General features: G+C 53.2%; 1 protein-coding gene across 1 annotated transcript in view; it reads left to right on the forward strand.

Annotated features, from left to right (window-relative positions):
* TMEM132D (transmembrane protein 132D) overlaps positions 1-17,867 on the forward strand; it is a 510,659-nt gene extending 492,792 nt beyond the window's left edge. Inside the window, exons 6-9 of the mRNA XM_069497436.1 lie at positions 9,987-10,192; positions 12,278-12,551; positions 14,175-14,366; positions 16,683-17,867. Coding sequence (XP_069353537.1) covers positions 9,987-10,192; positions 12,278-12,551; positions 14,175-14,366; positions 16,683-17,867 — 1,857 coding nt within the window. The remainder of the gene's footprint in view (positions 1-9,986; positions 10,193-12,277; positions 12,552-14,174; positions 14,367-16,682) is intronic.
* The last annotated feature ends 310 nt before the right edge of the window (positions 17,868-18,177 follow it).

Genomic DNA, 18,177 nt, shown 5'->3' on the forward strand with positions numbered 1-18,177 from the left:
ACGGAGCACGGTTGAGAATAGAATCCTCCACTTCCGATTTTATGGGGCATGGGATTGGAACAATTTCGGCAGTCGAGCCTCTGACTCCTCAGACAGTTTGTGCTCCATGGGGGTTTGACTTGACCCTTCAACAGATATTTATTGGGCATCTACTGTATACCCTACCCCAAGTCCTGGAGGTATGGAGACCAATCAGTAGGGTCCCTGCTCTGGAGGGGCTGATGGTGTCTAGCAGGGAATTCACAGGTGTCCAAACCAGATGGCGGTGCCAGGTCGTGAGTGTTGGGTGTGACTCCCAAGTCCTTTCCAACACGCCCCCTTTACCCAGCTAGATCAGGAAACTCCTTTAAGCCTTTTTATTTTCCCTCTACGGCACCCACTTTCCTCCCCCCACAGCATCTGGTATGTCTGCTGCATACGATAGACTTAAGTGGGCGCCAAATATTCAGCTGTAGCGTGACGGGGTGCTAGCTCTGGAAAGGGCGTGGGCCACGTGCCCCAAATGCTAAACTCACAGTGAGGACACAGGTAAACCAATGCCATCCAAACTTAGGGACGGCCACATGGCGTCACGCTGTCGGGTCACCCAGTGTGACTCTGCAGCGGTGACCGAGATCACGGAGACAGGGGACCGCCCTCCAGGGCTGCCTCGCAAGACTGGAGCCGGGACAAGCTGGCCTCGGTGGGCCCAGCACCCAAGTGCTCTCCCCCTTAACTTCTCCACCCTCCCTGCCCAGTTCCTAAAGCCAACGCTCAAAGGCTCACTCCGGAGCCCTCGCTGCCCCTCACCCTCAATATCCAACCCGTCTGCGATTTTTGTTGACTCCACTGCTAACAATATCAAGCCTATTTAATCTCCCAGCTCCCCCAGTGTCCAAACCACCAACGTAAGTCTCTCTGCTGAGTACTGAGTTTGAACAGGGCTTTATTCTTCCATGCTATTCTGGGGGTCTGTGTGTGATGTGGTCGGTGTGGGGCGTGGGGCTGTATTTGTTTTCCCTATGGCTGCATTTTCCCTCCGAGGGCTCCAGGAGAGAATGTGTTTCCCTTCCGCCTTCGCGGGCTCGCGGCCCCGTCCTCCGTCTCCAAAGCCAGCAACGGTGGCTGTGAGTCCGTCTCAAAGCGACTCACTCTCCCTCCGCTTCTATCTTCACGACGCTTCTGCCCCCTTCTTCTCATTTTAAGGACTCTTGGCTCCATTTGGATGATTTAGGATAATATCCCTGTTTTAAGATAAGCTGATGAGCAAACTTCAATTCTATCTTGATTTTTCTTTGCTGTGTGACCTGCCTGACACATTCACAGGCTCCGGGGATTAGGATGCAGACGTCTTTGGGCAGTCAGTATTCTACTACAGGGGACTTACCGTTTTATGATCAGAATTTTTATGCTATTCTTTGGCTTTTATCTTGAAATAATTTTAAACTAACAGAAATTTGCAAAATAAGTACAGAAACAACAAAAAATATATACAAAGTTAAAAGTAAGTTATAAAAAATAGTACAGTTTATGTATATCTTTCACCTGGTTCCTCCTAATGTTGACAATTTATGTAACAGTCACGCAATTATCAAAACCAGGAAAATCATATTGATACTATACTTATCTATCTACATTATCAGCTAAACTACAGGCCAGTTTTTTATTTAATATCCTTTCTCGGTTTGAGGATCCGATCCGGAAATCCCAAATTGCATTTAGTTGTTGTGTCTTCTAAGTCTCCACTTCTAAGTCTGTGACTTCTAAGTCTCTGGGACAATCCGTCAGTCTCTCCTAATCTTTCACGACCCTGGTGCTACATTGCAGAAAGTCTCCCAGTCTGGGCCTCTGCAATGTTTTCTCGGGAATAGACTGGACGTCTGCTTTTCTAGCAAGAACACCGCAGAGCGCTGTCGTGATGAGGCATCAGTAAGACCAATCCCTGGCGAGGTCGACATGGATCCCCTGGTCCAGGTGGTGCCTGCAGGTTTCTCCCCTGCAAAGCTGCTTCCTTCCTTTGTAGTTAACCTGACACCACGCAGGGACCCTGCTTCTTTTCATGCTTCTGCTCACCAATGTCAGCATCCACTGATGTCTCCCGCTCTTGCCCACGTAGTCCATCCTCATCATGGAGCCACGGTGGCTTCTTAACCATGTAAACCGGGCCCTATCACTCCCATGCAGTGCTTCTAATAAAATACAACCTCCTCACCACGACCGTGCAAGCCTTGTGTGATCTGACCCCTCCAACCTCTTCTCTCTCACTTTGGCTTCACTCACAGTGTCTTTTATTTGTTTTATTTCTCCAAGATTTCAAGCTGATTTCCGCTGTTTCACTTTTGCACTTGGTTTTCCCTCTTCCTAAATACTGTTAGCTCAGGTCTTCCTATGGCTGACACATGGCGTGAGAGTCAGGTCTCGGTTAACGTGTCATGTCCCTACCCTGTCCCCTTCCCTCCCACACACCTCCATGGCATGTTCCTCTATTTCATTTTTCTCAACCCCACGCTATTTGAACATATGTATTTCCCTGACTACACTCTCATCAGCTTCTTGAAAGCAGAAACTTTCTCTCTACCATCCAGGGCTCTGTCTCCAGCAGCAAGGACAGCGCCCGGCTCACATGAGCTGCTTGTCAAATATTTGTGGAATGAATGAATTTCCTTAACCTTGTGTGGTCCTATTTATAGCTCTGCTCAATGCTGGATTTAGAATAATTTTTCCTTGAGACAGAGTCTCATTCTTCCGCCCCAGGCTGGAGTGCAGTGGTATCATCACAGCTCACTGCAGCCTCAAACTCCTGGGCTCAAGCAATCCTCCTGCCTCAGCCTCCTAGGTAGCTAGGACTACAGGTGCACCACCACACCTGGCTAATTTTTCTATTTTTTGTAGAGGTGGAGTCTTGCTATGTTGCTCAGGCTGGTCTCAAACTCCTGGCTTCAAGCGATCCTCTGGCCTTGGCCTCCCAAAGTGCAGGGACTACAGGTGTGAGCCACCACACCCAGCCGGATCATTTTCATTGATTCACATGACCATTTTTAGACTGCAAGGTGGCTCCTAATTCTAGCACCTCCAGATTTGGCAACTAAGTCCCTTCGTATAAAGTCTGGTCAAAAACACCATTTCTGTGTCTTGGTTGTCCCAGCTGGAGTTCTCCTGATCATTCCTGTGGCCCCAACAGCATTCCAGATCATATCACTCACCCTCCTCTCATAGAACAGCCAGTGGAATGTGCTTAAAAGCCAGGGAAACATAGATTTCATTCCTCTTTTGAGATGGCTGTTTTGGGGGCAGGTAAGCCTGTTCTAAGAACAGTCCATTTGTCGGAGCAGCAAGACAGCCCTGTAGAAGACCCGCTGTTGGAGGAAGGAAAGTGGGCCATGCCCCAGCCGCTGGGCGGCAGAGATGGGCATGCTGTGCGCTCCTTGAAGTTCTCTGCCCCGAGGGCTGCGAGGTGCCCGCCCACTTGAGCTACGGCCCTGTGCCACCTCCAAAGCTCCTACACCGAAAACAACAAGCTCTGTCAGACTTGGAGCCTTGCCTGCAGTGGCCCGGATGTTCAACACCTTCCACGGCCCGTTTCATTCAAGGGCATTTCACCAAAGATCTCTTTTCAATATCAAAACAGCCGCGCCAAGTACGCTTAGCTTTGATGTTAATTGGAACCAGCAATGTTTAATTCACTGCCCTCCAGAAGTCCCTTGGGTCGGCTGTTAATGTAGACGTTATCAGAGAACACATGCCGTCTCGATGGGCCACGGGCCAGCGTGAGGTTGCTGTGTCCAGGTGCCACTGGAACCTGGAGCTGTCCCAGCACCCTCTCTGGAGTCCAGCTCTGCACTAGAGACAGACGACGAAAGAGGCGGCGTAGCTCCCCTTGCTCCGAGGCAGCAGCAAGGCCGGAGAGGGGGCACTTTGTGGACACCAAGTGCTGACTGAGACCGTGTCCCAGAGCTGCAAGGAGGCTGCCCTGCAGCTGCTTCCTATTCGACCGTGAGGGACACTTTGTAACAATCTAGAAGGACACCTTTTCCATTTCCACCGGCTGTGTTTAAAGGGAAATTGGCGTCCATTCTCCATGTATCGGACCATCATCGTCCAAAGTATGGCCTTGATTCCTAGGCTTTAGAATGTTAGAAATCTGAAACTTACCTAGAAGGATTTTGAACTGTCTGTAAGCTATATTTTTTTAAGGAAAAAGCACAGAGCATGGAAAGCTGGCCGTTGTGTTTAAAAAGAAGAAGAACGTATGTGCTTAAGTGCTTGTGTATGCACAGACGGTCATTTCGGAAAAGTGCTTAGAACAGCCGTTCTCTACTGGAGGGGATTTTGCTGCCCAGGGGTCCCTTGGCAACGTCTGGAGAGATTTGTGGTTGTCACCCTGCGATGCCCAGGACGGGCTCCGACAACACAGAACTGTCCGGCCCAACCTGTCGATAGGGTGGACGCAGAGTGAGAAACCTGGCCTTGAACCACGCCTGGCCCGTGGCAAGCGCGACTTGGGCTGGTGGTTATCATATTTCCTGCCAGGGTGCTAGTCAGTGACCACGCGAGGACAACTGTGATTTTAAGGCACAGGCCACACGGTGGATAACTGTGAGCACAAAGGCAGGAGACATTCACTGGATACATGATTCCTCTGACCCAGGAAAAGGACTGAAAGTGGAAATTTGGGGTTGTGTAAAAATGTCCCGTTTTCATTTAAAAATAACAGAGCTTCCTGGTAATTTAAATTTATGATTTTTTAGAAGAAAATAGGCTATAGAATATAGACTATATATGGAATCTTCTGGTATAGATGATTCCAAAGACGCCAGACTGTCCCTGTTCCATGTCATAAATAAGAGGCCCGTCGTGGCAGACAAAGAGAGTGCCTCGGATGTTTCCAGAAGGGCTCTCGCCCAGCCTCGGGGAGCGCGGGCAGCAGACGTCCTCGGCTCTAGCTCCCTGGGGTCCCTCAGGGTTGAGGTGACTCATGCTCTGCTTGGGGTGGCTCTGGCTAAAGACTAAGACAGCAGTTCCAGGGTCTGGCCATTTCCTCCCAGGTGGGACGCCGCCCCCGGGTATCCACTCTCTGCTCCGCACCACGCAGGTGAGCTGGCAGAAATGTGCTCAGCCTTTACCCTCTCCTGTCTCCTTCCCAGACATCCCTGCCTCGCTCACCTTCCGTCTCAGCATCTGCTTCCCCGAGACATCCGCAATCACACCGTGTCATGTGAGGTGTAAGGGGCAGCCCTGGAGCCGGAATGGCCTGGCTTCAAACCCCAGGTCCAAGGCGCCCCAGCTGTGTGAACCTGAGCACGTCACCCAATCTCCTCGTGCCTTGGTTTCCTCTCCTGTGCGATGGGTACAGTAGCCATGCCTACCTGGTCGGGTTACCATCAGAATCAAACCCGCCCATGCACGTGGGCACGCAGGAAGCTTTGCCAGACAGACAGCTGTCCTCGGTGTGGCATTAACTGTTACCGACATATGCGGCCCCCACTCTCGGTGCTGCTCTCCCTCGAGCTCCCTGCCGGCCTCCCCTCCACGCAGCCTGGCTGTCCCCTGGACTAGGACAACGGTCCCTAAGGACTGGACAGACAGGTGACCGTATTGCTCTGCACAGTGGATGGCGTGGTTTGCTAGGGCTGCACAACACGACAGGCGGATCTGGCAGCTGAATAACAGAAGTTCATGCTTTCACAATTCGGGAGGCTGGAAGTCCAAGGTCAAGAGTGTGCAGGTTTGGTTTCTCCTGTTGCCCCCCGCCCCCCAGCCTGTGGATGGCCACCTTCTCTCTGTGTCCTCCCACGGCCTTCCCTCTGCGGGTGTGCGTCCCGGTGTTTCTGTGTGTCCTGATCGCCCCTTCTTAGCAGGACACCAGTCCTATCACACTGGGGCCCTCCCTGGTGACCTCATTTTAACTTAATCGCCCCCTTAAAGACCCCATCTCCAAATACAGTCAGACGCTGAGGTGCTGGGGTTAGGACTCCAACATACGAATTTGTGGGGGACACAATTTGGCCATAACAGGGTCATTCATTGCTCAAGTTGACTCTGTTTCCCTCTGAGAGTCTCCGCTGACTGGAAGCATCAGCCTCGGGCCCCTCTGCCGTGTGTCCCGGCCACAGAAGGCTGTGGCTCCTCCTCCTCCAGCGTGTTCACTTAAAACCACCTCTCTCAGCTGAAAACTGTCTCTTGCACACTAATAGATACCCCTGAGTCAGATAAAGTTGTTCCCCAAAAACATTAGCTTAGTACGACGTGCTGAAGTTCTCTTCCTACGAGTGAGCCTAGCGTAGCAGGTGCCTCATGGCTGCAGGGCACCATGACTCAATTTCCTCATCTGCAAAGTGGGAGTAACAGTCCCTGCCTATTAATACTAGATTTATTGCAAGGATCAAAAGGAACAAGGTATCAACCCTCAGTGCAGTACTTTGCATGTGGCGAATGATAACTGTTAGCCACAACTATTGTGGCCACTGTTATTAATGTTGCCATTGCAGTACAGGATACAAACTAACCACAGAATGCGACTGCCTACCGTGAGATTCAGATGCAAGTGTGACATCTTGTCCTGGGCGACGTCCGCTTCTGCCAAGTTCGACGGGGAACAAAGACAGACTTTCAATATCCTTAGCTTTCGCTCTTGGGGAAAAAAAAAAAAAAGGAAAGAGAAAAATATTAGAAGAACATAAATTTTACCACGAATGTTGGTGATATTTAAGTAAGATTTAAATTCATACAGCATTTAGACAGAAAAGAAGGAAATGGCATTAAATTCACATAAGTGCCAGATTATGCACACCAGAGTCAGAAATATTAACTCTATCCCCGTAACAGAGCGGTGCGACCGGCTGGAAATGGATCGTGAAAAGGGGGTTCAGGAGTTTTAATAGATCATCCCTTCGAACCGTCAGCGTTGTGAAGTGGTAGTTCATAAATTATTTGACGTGTACAGTTAGTCATATTTTAGCAAGAAGTAATGACCAGGTCTTGCCAGCTCACCTAGACCATTACATTTCTGCAGTTCATCTCCCAGAGGGGGACTTGGGAATGTTTCACGATCTGACGCGGTGAACAGGCTGTGGAGGGAAGGATGGATGTCAGGATGCGGGAAGGAGAAGTTCTGCCCCATCCGGCTCTTGCCGAAACACATTTCAGTCTGTCTCTGCAGCCCAGGATGTGTCTGGGGCCTGGGTCCACACTCGAGGGACTAGGCTTGTGTCTTCCTAACTGAATTCCAAACCAGCTAAGATACAGTTCTCCAGAGCTTAGGTGAGCTTAGGTAAGGTCCCTGGAGCCCAGGTGAGCTTAGGTAAGCTTCCCAGAGACGGGGTAAGCTTAGGTAAGGGTCTCAGAGCTCAGGTGAGCTTAGATAAAGACCCTGGAAACCAGATGAGTTTAGGTAAGGGCCCTGGAGCCCAGATGAGCTTAGGTAAGGGCCCCAGAGCAAAGCCTGATAGCGGTGTTCACGTGCCCATGACTGGTGCTGGGAGGACTCCCAGGAGAGGCTGTGGGGAGTAAGGACGCAGGCAGGGCCAGGAGGCTGTGGGACGAGGATGCTGTGTGCCTCTCCTGTGGCCGCCGTGATAAATTCCCACAAGCTCAGTGACTCCAAAACAACAGACACGTGCTCTTTCTCAGTTCTGGGGGCCAGAAGTATGAAATCGCGCTCCTGCTGGAGGCTCCTGGCCTCTGCCAGCCTCTCGTGGCCACCAGCACTCCCTTGCTCATGGCTGCGTCACCCCAGCATCTGGCTCTGCCTCCGTGACTTCACCTCCTCCTCTGTGAGCACCAAATCTCCCCACCTGCCCTTCCAGGGACGCTGTCAGTGCATTTAGGGCCCAACTCAATGATCCAGGATAATCTCATCTCACAATCCTTAACTTCACCTGCAAAGACCCTTTATCCACGTAAGGTAACATTAATAGGGTCCAGGGAGTAGGAGCTGATATCTCTGGGGGATGTTTTTCAGCCAACCACAAACAGGGTGAAGGGACGTCTAGGCTACACTCTGCTCCCCTGACCCCAGGGAGCTCTGGATCAGGAGACATACCATGGAGGCATCCTGGGGGAGGCAGTTCCCATCGGCCAAGGGAAGTCTTCCAAAGAAAGGTGCAGGCATGAGCTGTTAGCCACCAACACCCACAGCAGCCGGGCAGTGTGTGCTCCAGCTCTGCAAGGGAGATCTGGTCAGGGCACACTGGCATCCGCCACGTGGGGCAGCACGTGCTCAGAGACCACCTTTCCTAGCGCCAGAGCTTCGTGTCTCCTGGAGGCCCCTGTGGAGTGAGGAGCGTCAAATGCATGAAGAACTGGGGAGAGGTGAAGCTCCCCACTCCCTGTGTTAACACGAGTACTTGTATCAAAACAGCAAAGAGAAATCAGCTCCTAAACTGCAGGTGTTTGAAGCAACCACGTCCTTCTCTGTCTCATTTCCCTCATCTGATGGGTGCAGAGTTGATGGAGATGATCTCTAATGCTCATTTATGCTCTAATAGTCTAAAATGTGAAACAGGTGGCCTAAATTAATGCAACCTGATGTAGATTAAACGAAAGAAAAAGAACACACATGGACCCACAGAACTATAAATTCTAGGGGAACCTGCTTCAGGCACAGCTGGATCCAGGCACCAAAGTGATGTCATCACAATTTGCTGTTTTGCCATCAGTGGGCTCTCGTTCTGGGTGGGCTTTAATCTCCATCGGGCTCCTTAAGTGGCGTCTTCTCACCACTCCGGGGTTATCGCTAACCAGCTTACCAACACCTGTTTCCCAGCGCCTTCAGTTAAGGTCCCATTAAGGCTCTCGTTGGCCTGGCTTGGGTCACCTGCTGACTCTTAAACCAATCACCGTGGCCAGTGGGCGCTCAGTGGCCAGGCTTGAATCACGCCCGCTTTGGGGAGCAGGGGCTCCACCTCCGCAGAGCCACATGGAGCAGGCGTAGAGGAGGGCGGCTGCCCACAAGGGGGCAGCATGTCCTCACGGAAGAGAGAAACGCACCTGGACGGACCAGGCAACACCTGCGCACGTGAACTTCTGCCCCGGTGATGGGAAGGATGCCCTGAGAAATCCTGTTTGCACTGGAGCCGTCTTCCCAGGGCAGGCACGGTCGAGTATGTTGTCTGTGGATATTTTAAAATTACAATGAAGCCCATGAGCAAATGGTCTGTGGCTCCTTATACCATAAGCCAACCATTCTAAACAAAATCATCCATAAAACAAACAGTCCTTCCCGCCGGGGCAGGCCACGCCCACCCCACCCCCTACCTGTGCACACCCCCCATTTGCTCCCCAAAGCCTGGAACCCCTGTCAGAGGCACATCTTGGGGCCTTAATCGGGAATTGTTTGACTGCAAGTCCCAGACACCTGCTCGAACCCATGGGAGCAAAAATAGAGAAAAATTGTGGACAGACGCAGGAGGCTCTGGAGGGCTCTGAGAGCAGGGAGAGAAGTTGGGCTCATGACGTGCTAGAAATGGGAAGTGGGTGCAGGAAACAAGGTGGGAGGGGGCTTTTCTCTCTGCCCCCTTCTCTCTCCCCCTTCCCTTCTCTCTCTCCTTCTCCCTCTCCTCCTCTCTCCCTCCTTCTCTCGGTCTCTCTCCCCCTCCCCCACACTCCCCCAGGTGCCCACTCATCCCCATCCCGCAGCGATCATCGCTGGGTCCTTCTCCAGCCCGGCTTTGTAGGCTCCAGTCCCACAAGCCGCAGCCTCATTTCCTCCCCTCTTCCAAGTTCAAGGACTTGGTCCTGGTGGGCACCTGTGCTGGGTGCAGCGAACCAATAACAGGGACCCCGGGAGACGGGGGCAGAGCTCAGACAGCGCCTGTCGTAGCGGCACCTGCTAGACTCAGAAGCAACAACCTGCACCTCCTCTGTCTACACCAGGACTCACTCCCCCAACAGTGACCCCCAGACAGCCCCGGTACTTCCCTTTCCTCCTCCGCGTGCTGTCCCCAGGGCTACAGAATAGGATGCAAACTCACCCACCTGCCCCCCGGTTCTCTCGCTCCTCCTCACAGGTGTCTGACAGATGCGACTACGTCTTTGTCAACGGGAAGGAAATGAAAGGCAAGGTGAACGTGGTGGTCAACTTCACCTACCAGCACCTGAGCGGCGCCCTGGAGATGACGGTGTGGGTGCCGCGGCTCCCGCTGCAGATCGAGGTCTCGGACACCGAGCTCAATCAGATCAAGGGCTGGCGGGTGCCCATCGTGTCCAACAAAAGGTAGGTGCGTCCGTCGGACTCCGGAACAGAAACCCGCATCCAATGTGCTTGGGCTAAGAAGGGAACTTACAGGGTAGCTGATTTCAGGGATGGCTGGACCCAGGGCTCTCATGACGTCTAAGGACTGAGTCTCTCTCCGTCTCTTGGCTCTGTCTGCTCCGTGCTGGCCTCATCCTCCACTGGGCACTTCTACGGCTCCACACTCCCATCTCCTCTGCAGCTCCAGCAGAAAGGACACCCTCTCCTTCCCAGTAGTCCCAGCAAAAGTCCTGCATTTAAGTCTCATCTTCCCTTGGTTGGCGTTGTGTGCCCACCCTTACCTAGTTAGTGCAGCCAAGCGGATGGAACACACGGTGGCTAGACTTCAGCCACAGTCCCCTGGCTGCAGCCGGAGGAGACAGAGGAAGATCACCCCTGCCTGGACCGATGGCTCAGTTCCAGGATGAGGGGAGACTGAGGCAGGGAAGGAGCACACAACAGACGTCCACTGAGGGGTGACACAGGAACAGATGCTGCCTGACCTGGGCTCCGAGCTCTCGGCCCTGGTGAAATGAGGTCCAGGCTTGTCCCCCGTGTGTGTGGGACATTGCTCTGACGGCGTTTGGTAGTTGTAAGAGTCTCCATCATCCGCCGTCAGGTGAGCACCAGGTAGAGGGAGCTGTGGAAGCTCGGGCTTCCTGCTCATAGACTTGTCATCTCAGAAGACCCTGTGTGTGAGGACTCGTGCCTTAGGGACAGGTAGGACGCCAAAAGTGAGCATGTGCAGAGTCAGACAAGGAAATGTTCCTGGAGTCTCGGTATTCAGCAGGGGTGGAGAATTGCACGCACCTGAGAAGTGACTTTCGTGTCCCTTCCCCTGGAAGTGCGCTCCTCGGTCCCCGTGAGCCCAGGGGAGAGGATGAATCAGGGACTGAGGCCGTGGGGCTCACGTAGAGGGTTTCAGCGATGACCTTTTTCTTAATCGCTGGGGCATCTGGTGTTGAGTTGGGAGGCTGAGTTAAGGGGTGACTGTTGACGCCACAGAGAGGGAAACTGCAGGGACAGATTTACTGAAGAACAAGCCGAGTCTGTTGGCGGCACGTCCCAGATGCCGTCCCAGCTGTCAGGGTCAGATACGGCAGCAGGGGGTTCCAGAGGTGAGCAGAGCCGCTGTTGTTCTCATGGAGACCACAGTGGTGCCACAAAAGGGACAACAGCACATGAGGCATCGGATGCTGAGGGAGCAGCTGACATCTGTCCCCTCAAACCATCCCAGCCTCGTCTGCCTTTCTCCTCCCACCTGCCTGTCCTTGGGCTCAGCACTCCCCTCCTGGGGGCGCTGCGTTATAGGGCTATACCAGTCCCCGTAGCTCCACCATATTCATTACCTATTGCTGAATAACTTAGTGGCTTAGCCCAAAACTTAGTGGCTTAAAAATTATCCCAAAACTTAGTGCCTCTTAAAAGGACATGTATTATTTCGCAGTTTCTGCAGATCAGGAATGCAGGCGTGGCTTGGATGGGTCCTCCGAGCTGGGTCTCTCCCAGGCTGGGATCCCGCTGTTAGTGGGGCTGGGGTCTCATCTCAAAGTCCCCATGGGGAAGAATCTACATCCGGGTCCCTCGTGGGGATGTTGGCAGTTCTCAGTTCCTCGCCAGCTGCTGGCCAGAGGTCACTGTCAGATTCTAGCCAGGGGACATCTCCACGGGGCAGCTTGCTCCATCAGAGCGACCAAGCGGGAAGGACTGAGGGCAGAAAGCACAGGCAGGACAGAAGGCAGAGTCTTTTAAAATCTAACCATGGAAGTGACAGTCCGATCACTTTGGCTGCAATTTTCTCATTGGAAGAAAGTCACTAGGTCCAGCCCTCACTCAAGGGGAGGGGATTTCACCAAGTAAATGCCAAGAGCTGGGGAATCTTTGGGGACAGCTTAAACTCTGTCTGCCACACCATTCCGATTGGTCAGTGCTCGTGCCCAACCACTGGTCAAATCCTCTGAGTGCCACCTCCGCGTGGCTGGCTGTGACCCCCTGGAGGGCAGGGCTGGCGGCTCACTCACCTTCACAGCGGCACCCATCTGCTAACCCGAACTGCCTCCTCCACAGGCCGGCGGGGGACAGTGAGGAAGAGGAGGACGAGGAGAGGAGGGGCCGCGGCTGCACGCTGCAGTACCAGCATGCCATGGTGCGGGTCTTGACGCAGTTTGTGGCGGAGGCGGCCGACGCGGGGGCCCACCTGGCCCACCTGCTGGGCTCAGACTGGCAAGTGGACATCTCGGAGCTGACCGGCGACTTCATGCAGGTGGAGGAGCCCAGGATCGCCACGCTGCAAGGCGGGCAGGTCCTGGTCGGGCAGGAGCTGGGGATGACCACCATCCAGGTAAGGGACCCCCAGGCAAGGGCTGTCTGCCCCCTACCTCTGGGCTGCCCAGAGGAGAATTCAGTGGCTGTCACTGCATAGAGCAGTGGCTAACGTTAGGGAGAGTACGTTTAGAGAAACAGTCATGGAAGCCGCATAAGTGACATCATGACGTGATGAGAATCTTGAAATTCCGCACATATCACTTACACGTGAGAAGCCCTGGACTGGCTCCTCTGGTCGGTCGTGTTTGAAACTCCAACGCATCATTTTCCCCTGACCGTGGGAGTGACAGCATCGTGGTGAACAAAGCCCTGAGGTGACTCGTCTCGTCCGAATGGAGGGCACAAGGGCAGCATCTTCTCGCTGAGCCGCTTGTCCTCACTGCGCGTTGTTGCCTGAAAGCTTCCGTCCTCTCGGGATGTTGCGGCCGACGCTACCGCGTCTCAGCCCCAGGTCTGGAGAGCACCCGAGCATCTCAGAGACGTGCAGGGCAGGAACGAAGATACTGTGACTCCATCGGTCTTGCAGGCTGGGGAACGGGAATGGAGAGGGCTGGCGTGCAATGCTGGGGTTCTTTTATTTGTTCTGTGTCCTCCCGAGTTATAAATTCACTTGTCCGCTTCCTTCTGGGACTCCTGTCTCAAGCTCACTGACGTTTGAATGATCGCAAACAGACCCAGAAAGCGAAGACGGTATTTAGACAGAAGGACACAGCTTTGGTTCTGGGCTTAAGGAGCCCCAGGAAAACCGTTCTCCTGACATACATCTTCATAAACATCAGCAAAAACTTGACAAGAGAACCAGGTCAAGAAAGCAGGTGGGCAGGGAGGTTCAAGATCTGGAAGGTTACAGATCTGTGGAGAGCGGCCGGAATCAGCGCAGGGAGGAGAGATGCCACAGATGCTCTTCGGAAGGAAGCAGGATTTCCCGTTCAGGGTCTGCGTTGTACGTAAGCCTCATTTTCCAGGTCATTACAGGTGTCCCGAGGGGAAATGAGACTTTGGGATACTGGCACCAGGCGTAGACCCTCAGAGCTGTGCTTATCAGAGTGTAACCGTCACCAAGGCGTCGAGTGTGGACTCCTGGTGACACGCAGCGTGACTGAGATGGTCCACGGACCAGCAGGCCCCCCCTCCTCATGGCACATGGGTTTTCATGGGCGAGAGAGAAATGTATAAAATATATAACTGGGATATCAAGCCCATTGTTCTTTGGTGATGTGAAGATCTTTGAAAACAAATCATTTCAGTAAAATATATAATTTTAAACAAAATACACGTTAAATAATAGGGCAATCTGTGCTGTGGAAGAATCACAAAGTGAGCACTTGGATGAGAATGGTAATTCCTGCTAGCAAGGGTGGGGGGTGCCTGGTGGGAAGCAGAGTTTGTTCCGGGGGGTGTGGGCAAATGCCAAGCCCCACCTGTCCGCTCCTCAGCGCCTCCTTGCTGGTAGGTAAAAAGCGCATTATGTTCTCTCAAGCGAGATGTATGTTTTAGAAGGGGCGTCAGTGGGAAGACCCATTCCCGTCCGTTCCGGCTCATTTGTCAGTCTGTCCCTGCCCTGCACAGGGCGTCCCTTGCGCAGTTGGAGGAAGCACAGGGACCGCAGAAACCTTGTCCTGTCGCTTCTGCCCTCCAGATCCTGTCTCCTCTGTCGGACGCCATCCTGGCCGAAAAGACCATAACAGTGCTGGATGAGAAGGTGACCATCACAGACCTTGGGGTCCAGCTGGTGACAGGGCTGTCACTCTCCTTGCAGCTCAGCCCGGGGAGCAACAGAGCCATCTTTGCCACTGCAGTGGCTCAGGAGCTTCTGCAGAAGCCCAAGCAGGTATGGTGGCAGGGCTCGAGACATCCCTCAGGTCGGTCACACAGTGGGTGTCGCACACAACAGGTACGTGTCACACACCAGGTGGGTGTCACATCAGGTTAGTCTCACAGAGGAGTGGGATCACCTGTCAGGTTTATCAATCTCCAAAGGACGCCTGTGACGCAGATGACTGCGCTGTCCCGTGGTTCCTAGCTCCCCCCCCAACAAAGATGCAAAAAATAAATACGTAAATCAAGATTGCAGCAATTAAAAAGTCCTAAGCTCCCCGAGGCGGAAGCACTAGAGAAAAGCCCCCGTGTCCACTGTACGGAATTTGGGGTGATGCTCCAAGGAATTTGGCCAACAATCCTTTTTGTCAAGGAAGGAGCCAGCCAAGAGGCAGGCTACAGACAGCCAAGCAGAGGTAGCCCGAGGCCGCTTTCTGTCTTTACGGGATGATAAGATCAGGCGACGGCCAGCTAGGAGTTAGGGAAGTGAGCAGATGCAGCTAGAACAGTCCAAAGAGCTCGTCTATTTCGAATGTGCGGAGCCACACACCCTCCCCTGCGATCTGCTCCATAGTGGGTCTGCAGAGCCGCACACCCTCCCCTGCCATCTGCTCCATAGTGGGTCTGCAGAGCCGCACACCCTCCCCTGCCATCTGTTCCATAGTGGGTCTGCCGGGCACCTACCCCTCGGCGCAACTTGGCTCTAGTGCAGTGGGTTCAAGAAATCCATTGCGCATCTGAATGTTCTGCTCAGGTTTCATGGCGGACCGAGAGAACCTGGTAAGTCAGTGTCACGTGCAATGACTTTTGCACTGTGTCTTGGCCGTGTTTGCCACATAGCACCTGGTCCAAACCAACATCTATCAAAGTAAGTACTTATTGGCTAAGCCGACGGAAGGCGCAGAGGACACAGCCACATTTGAGGCACCTTTGCTCTTAGTTCCAAAGACTAAACAACACCCAGGTACGATTGACTTCCATCACGGTCAGGGGCCAGTGGGTGCACGAAAGAGAAACCCACTCGGGCAGGCGTCAATGACAAGGGATATGTTCGGAGGATTAGGGGGATCTCATAGACCCAGATGTACAACCTTGGAGGAAACAGAAGGTCAACAGTCTCTCTCCCGTCCCCTCTCTCCCTCCTCTCTGTTTTTATTTTGGTCTAATTCGTTATCGTCCTCGTGTGGATACATGCCATGCCCACACTCTTGCCTACACACGATCCATCGTGGTTGTTCCACAGTGGGGCTTCGTTCCCCAGTTTTATATGAGCTCCTGCTGCTCATCTTCCCACACCTAACTTCTGTCTCTCTTATTTTAAATGAGAGAGAGACAGACAGAGAGAGAGAGGTGGCAGCCAGCTCAGCGCGGCTGGGATTGACGGCTCTAACAGCAGCCGTCTCCCTCGCCAGGCGGGCGGGGTCAGGCGGCTCACAGAGTGGTCCTCACTCCGGGGCTGGGGTGGAGCAGGTTCTCCAAGGGAGGGGCAGGCAGGGGGAGCAATGGACCTGACACTTCACTGTCAAGCACAATGACATCTTCGTTAAAACGAAAGGCTTGCCTTCAGTTGGACTTTACCTCCAGTGATCTGCCTGGTCAGACTGTTTGCAAAGGAAGCTGATAAATCAACAAAGGGAAAAGGCGCGGTGGGCGGGGATGGGTGCACACCTGGGCCCCGAATCCCGGTTCCCTCCAGCCGGGCTGGGAGGAGGGCACGGGGTGGAGGTAGAGACAGACTTTCCAGCCACGGGCTTCTCCCACTCTGGCTGGCGGGTCTCACCTCGAGCAAACCCATCCCTGTAGACCCAGGGCCACTAAACCCAGAGCCCGCTGGGGCGCCCTTGTCTACATGAGGGGCTTTAATCTGTGTCGTGGGTAATAAGTGGGGACGCAGTATGAAAGCAACTTAGAAATAACGTAATAAATATTTTTCATTTAAATGTGTAACACTTGTAAATGATCCCACTAACTGGTAATGTCCTTCGACGAGCAATTTATTACTGTGCGGAAGGAGATTCAGAGCAACCTAAGGGTCCATCTTTCCTTTAACACCTCCATATTAAAAAAAAAAAAACAGATCTCATTAGGGAGTGTGCACATCTGTCTGGTTTTGTTGTTAGCATTTTCTTGTTGCGGCTGTATTTTGCTTCTACGTCTTTATAAGAATGGATTCTGTTTTACACCCTTGGCCCCTCGCATCCGTTATTTCTCCACTGTTTGAAAGGTTTCTCTGTGTTCTCGTAGCGATATTTCTGCCACAATGTGTCTGTGTTGCCTCGGTGCTCCGAGAGCGTCTGGCCCGTTTTGATTAACGTATCCTTCTCAACAGGAAGCCGCCATCAGTTGCTGGGTCCAGTTTAGTGACGGCTCGGTCACACCCTTGGATATTTACGACGGGAAAGACTTCTCCTTGATGGCCACGTCCTTGGACGAGAAGGTGGTCTCCATCCACCAAGACCCCAAATTCAAGTGGCCTATAATCGCCGCCGAGACGGAAGGCCAGGGGGCCCTGGTGAAGGTTGAGATGGTTATCAGCGAGTCCTGCCAGAAGTCCAAGCGCAAGAGCGTGTTGGCTGTCGGGACGGCAAACATCAAAGTGAAATTTGGGCAAAACGATGCCAACCCCAACACCAGCGACAGCAGACACATGGGGGCAGGTGGTCACCTGGAAAATGACGTCACTGAGCGAAGGCCCAAAAAGACCTTGCAGGAATGGGAGAGTCGGGAAGGAAGGTTCTACAGCAGTTCTTCCGTGGGACTCATGGAGGGGAGGGGCACCGCCACCGAGAGGTCAACCTTGCGGAAGAGTGACCAGGGAGGCCTCTTGGATGGTGACGGCCACCTGCAGACCCTCCCCTTCGACCTCACCAGCTTCCCAGCGCAGGGGGACCTCCCCAGGGGCAACGGGGAGATGGATGAGAATGACCTCATGCAGGCGTCCAAAGGGCTGAGCGACCTGGAGATCGGGATGTACGCTTTGCTGGGGGTCTTCTGCCTGGCCATTCTGGTCTTCTTAATAAACTGCGTGACCTTTGCGTTAAAGTACAGGCACAAACAGGTTCCCTTCGAAGAACAAGAAGGTCTGAGTCACTCTCATGACTGGGTTGGCTTGAGCAACCGGACAGAGCTGCTGCTGGAGAACCACATTAACTTTGCGTCTTCCCAAGAGGAGCAGATCACCGCCATTGACAGGGGCCTGGACTTCGAGGAGAGCAAATACCTCCTCAGCACGAACTCCCAGAAAGGCATCAATGGGCAGCTGTTCAAACCTTTAGGAGCCACAATCACAGACGGGAAAGATCTGAAAAGTGAGCCCCCCACATCCCCTACCTCAAAAAGAAAAAGGGTGAAGTTCACCACCTTCACCACCGTCCCCTCGGGGGACACGGGCCCCGCCAGGGACTCCGTGGTGATGGACAGTGAGGATGACATTAAGTGGGTCTGCCAGGACCTGGACCCTGGGGGCTGCACGGAGCTACACAACTACATGGAGAGGCTACATGAAAACGTATAAGCCAGACACACGCGGACGTCTGTTCTCACTCACCTTTCAGCCTTTAACTCCAGGATGTGTAGCAACGGTGCGCCCGGGAGAGAAATGAAATGACAGGACAAGATAAGGGTGACACTGTCCACAGAGTTTCAGAAAACAACCCCAGCTCGGACGGGGAGGCCCTGAGTCAACATCGGTGCGCACATTCCGGCATACGATGTCTTGCTTAAAGTTGAGAGGTTTATCACGCGTGGCAAGATTTTTAAAACTTGGAACAAAAATGAGATCTGAATCACTGAGTTTCTGAGAGGTTCCAGGAAAGAACAGCCTC

This window comes from Eulemur rufifrons, chromosome 21 (genome assembly GCF_041146395.1).
Source record: "Eulemur rufifrons isolate Redbay chromosome 21, OSU_ERuf_1, whole genome shotgun sequence".
In the NCBI taxonomy this organism is placed as follows: domain Eukaryota; kingdom Metazoa; phylum Chordata; class Mammalia; order Primates; family Lemuridae; genus Eulemur; species Eulemur rufifrons.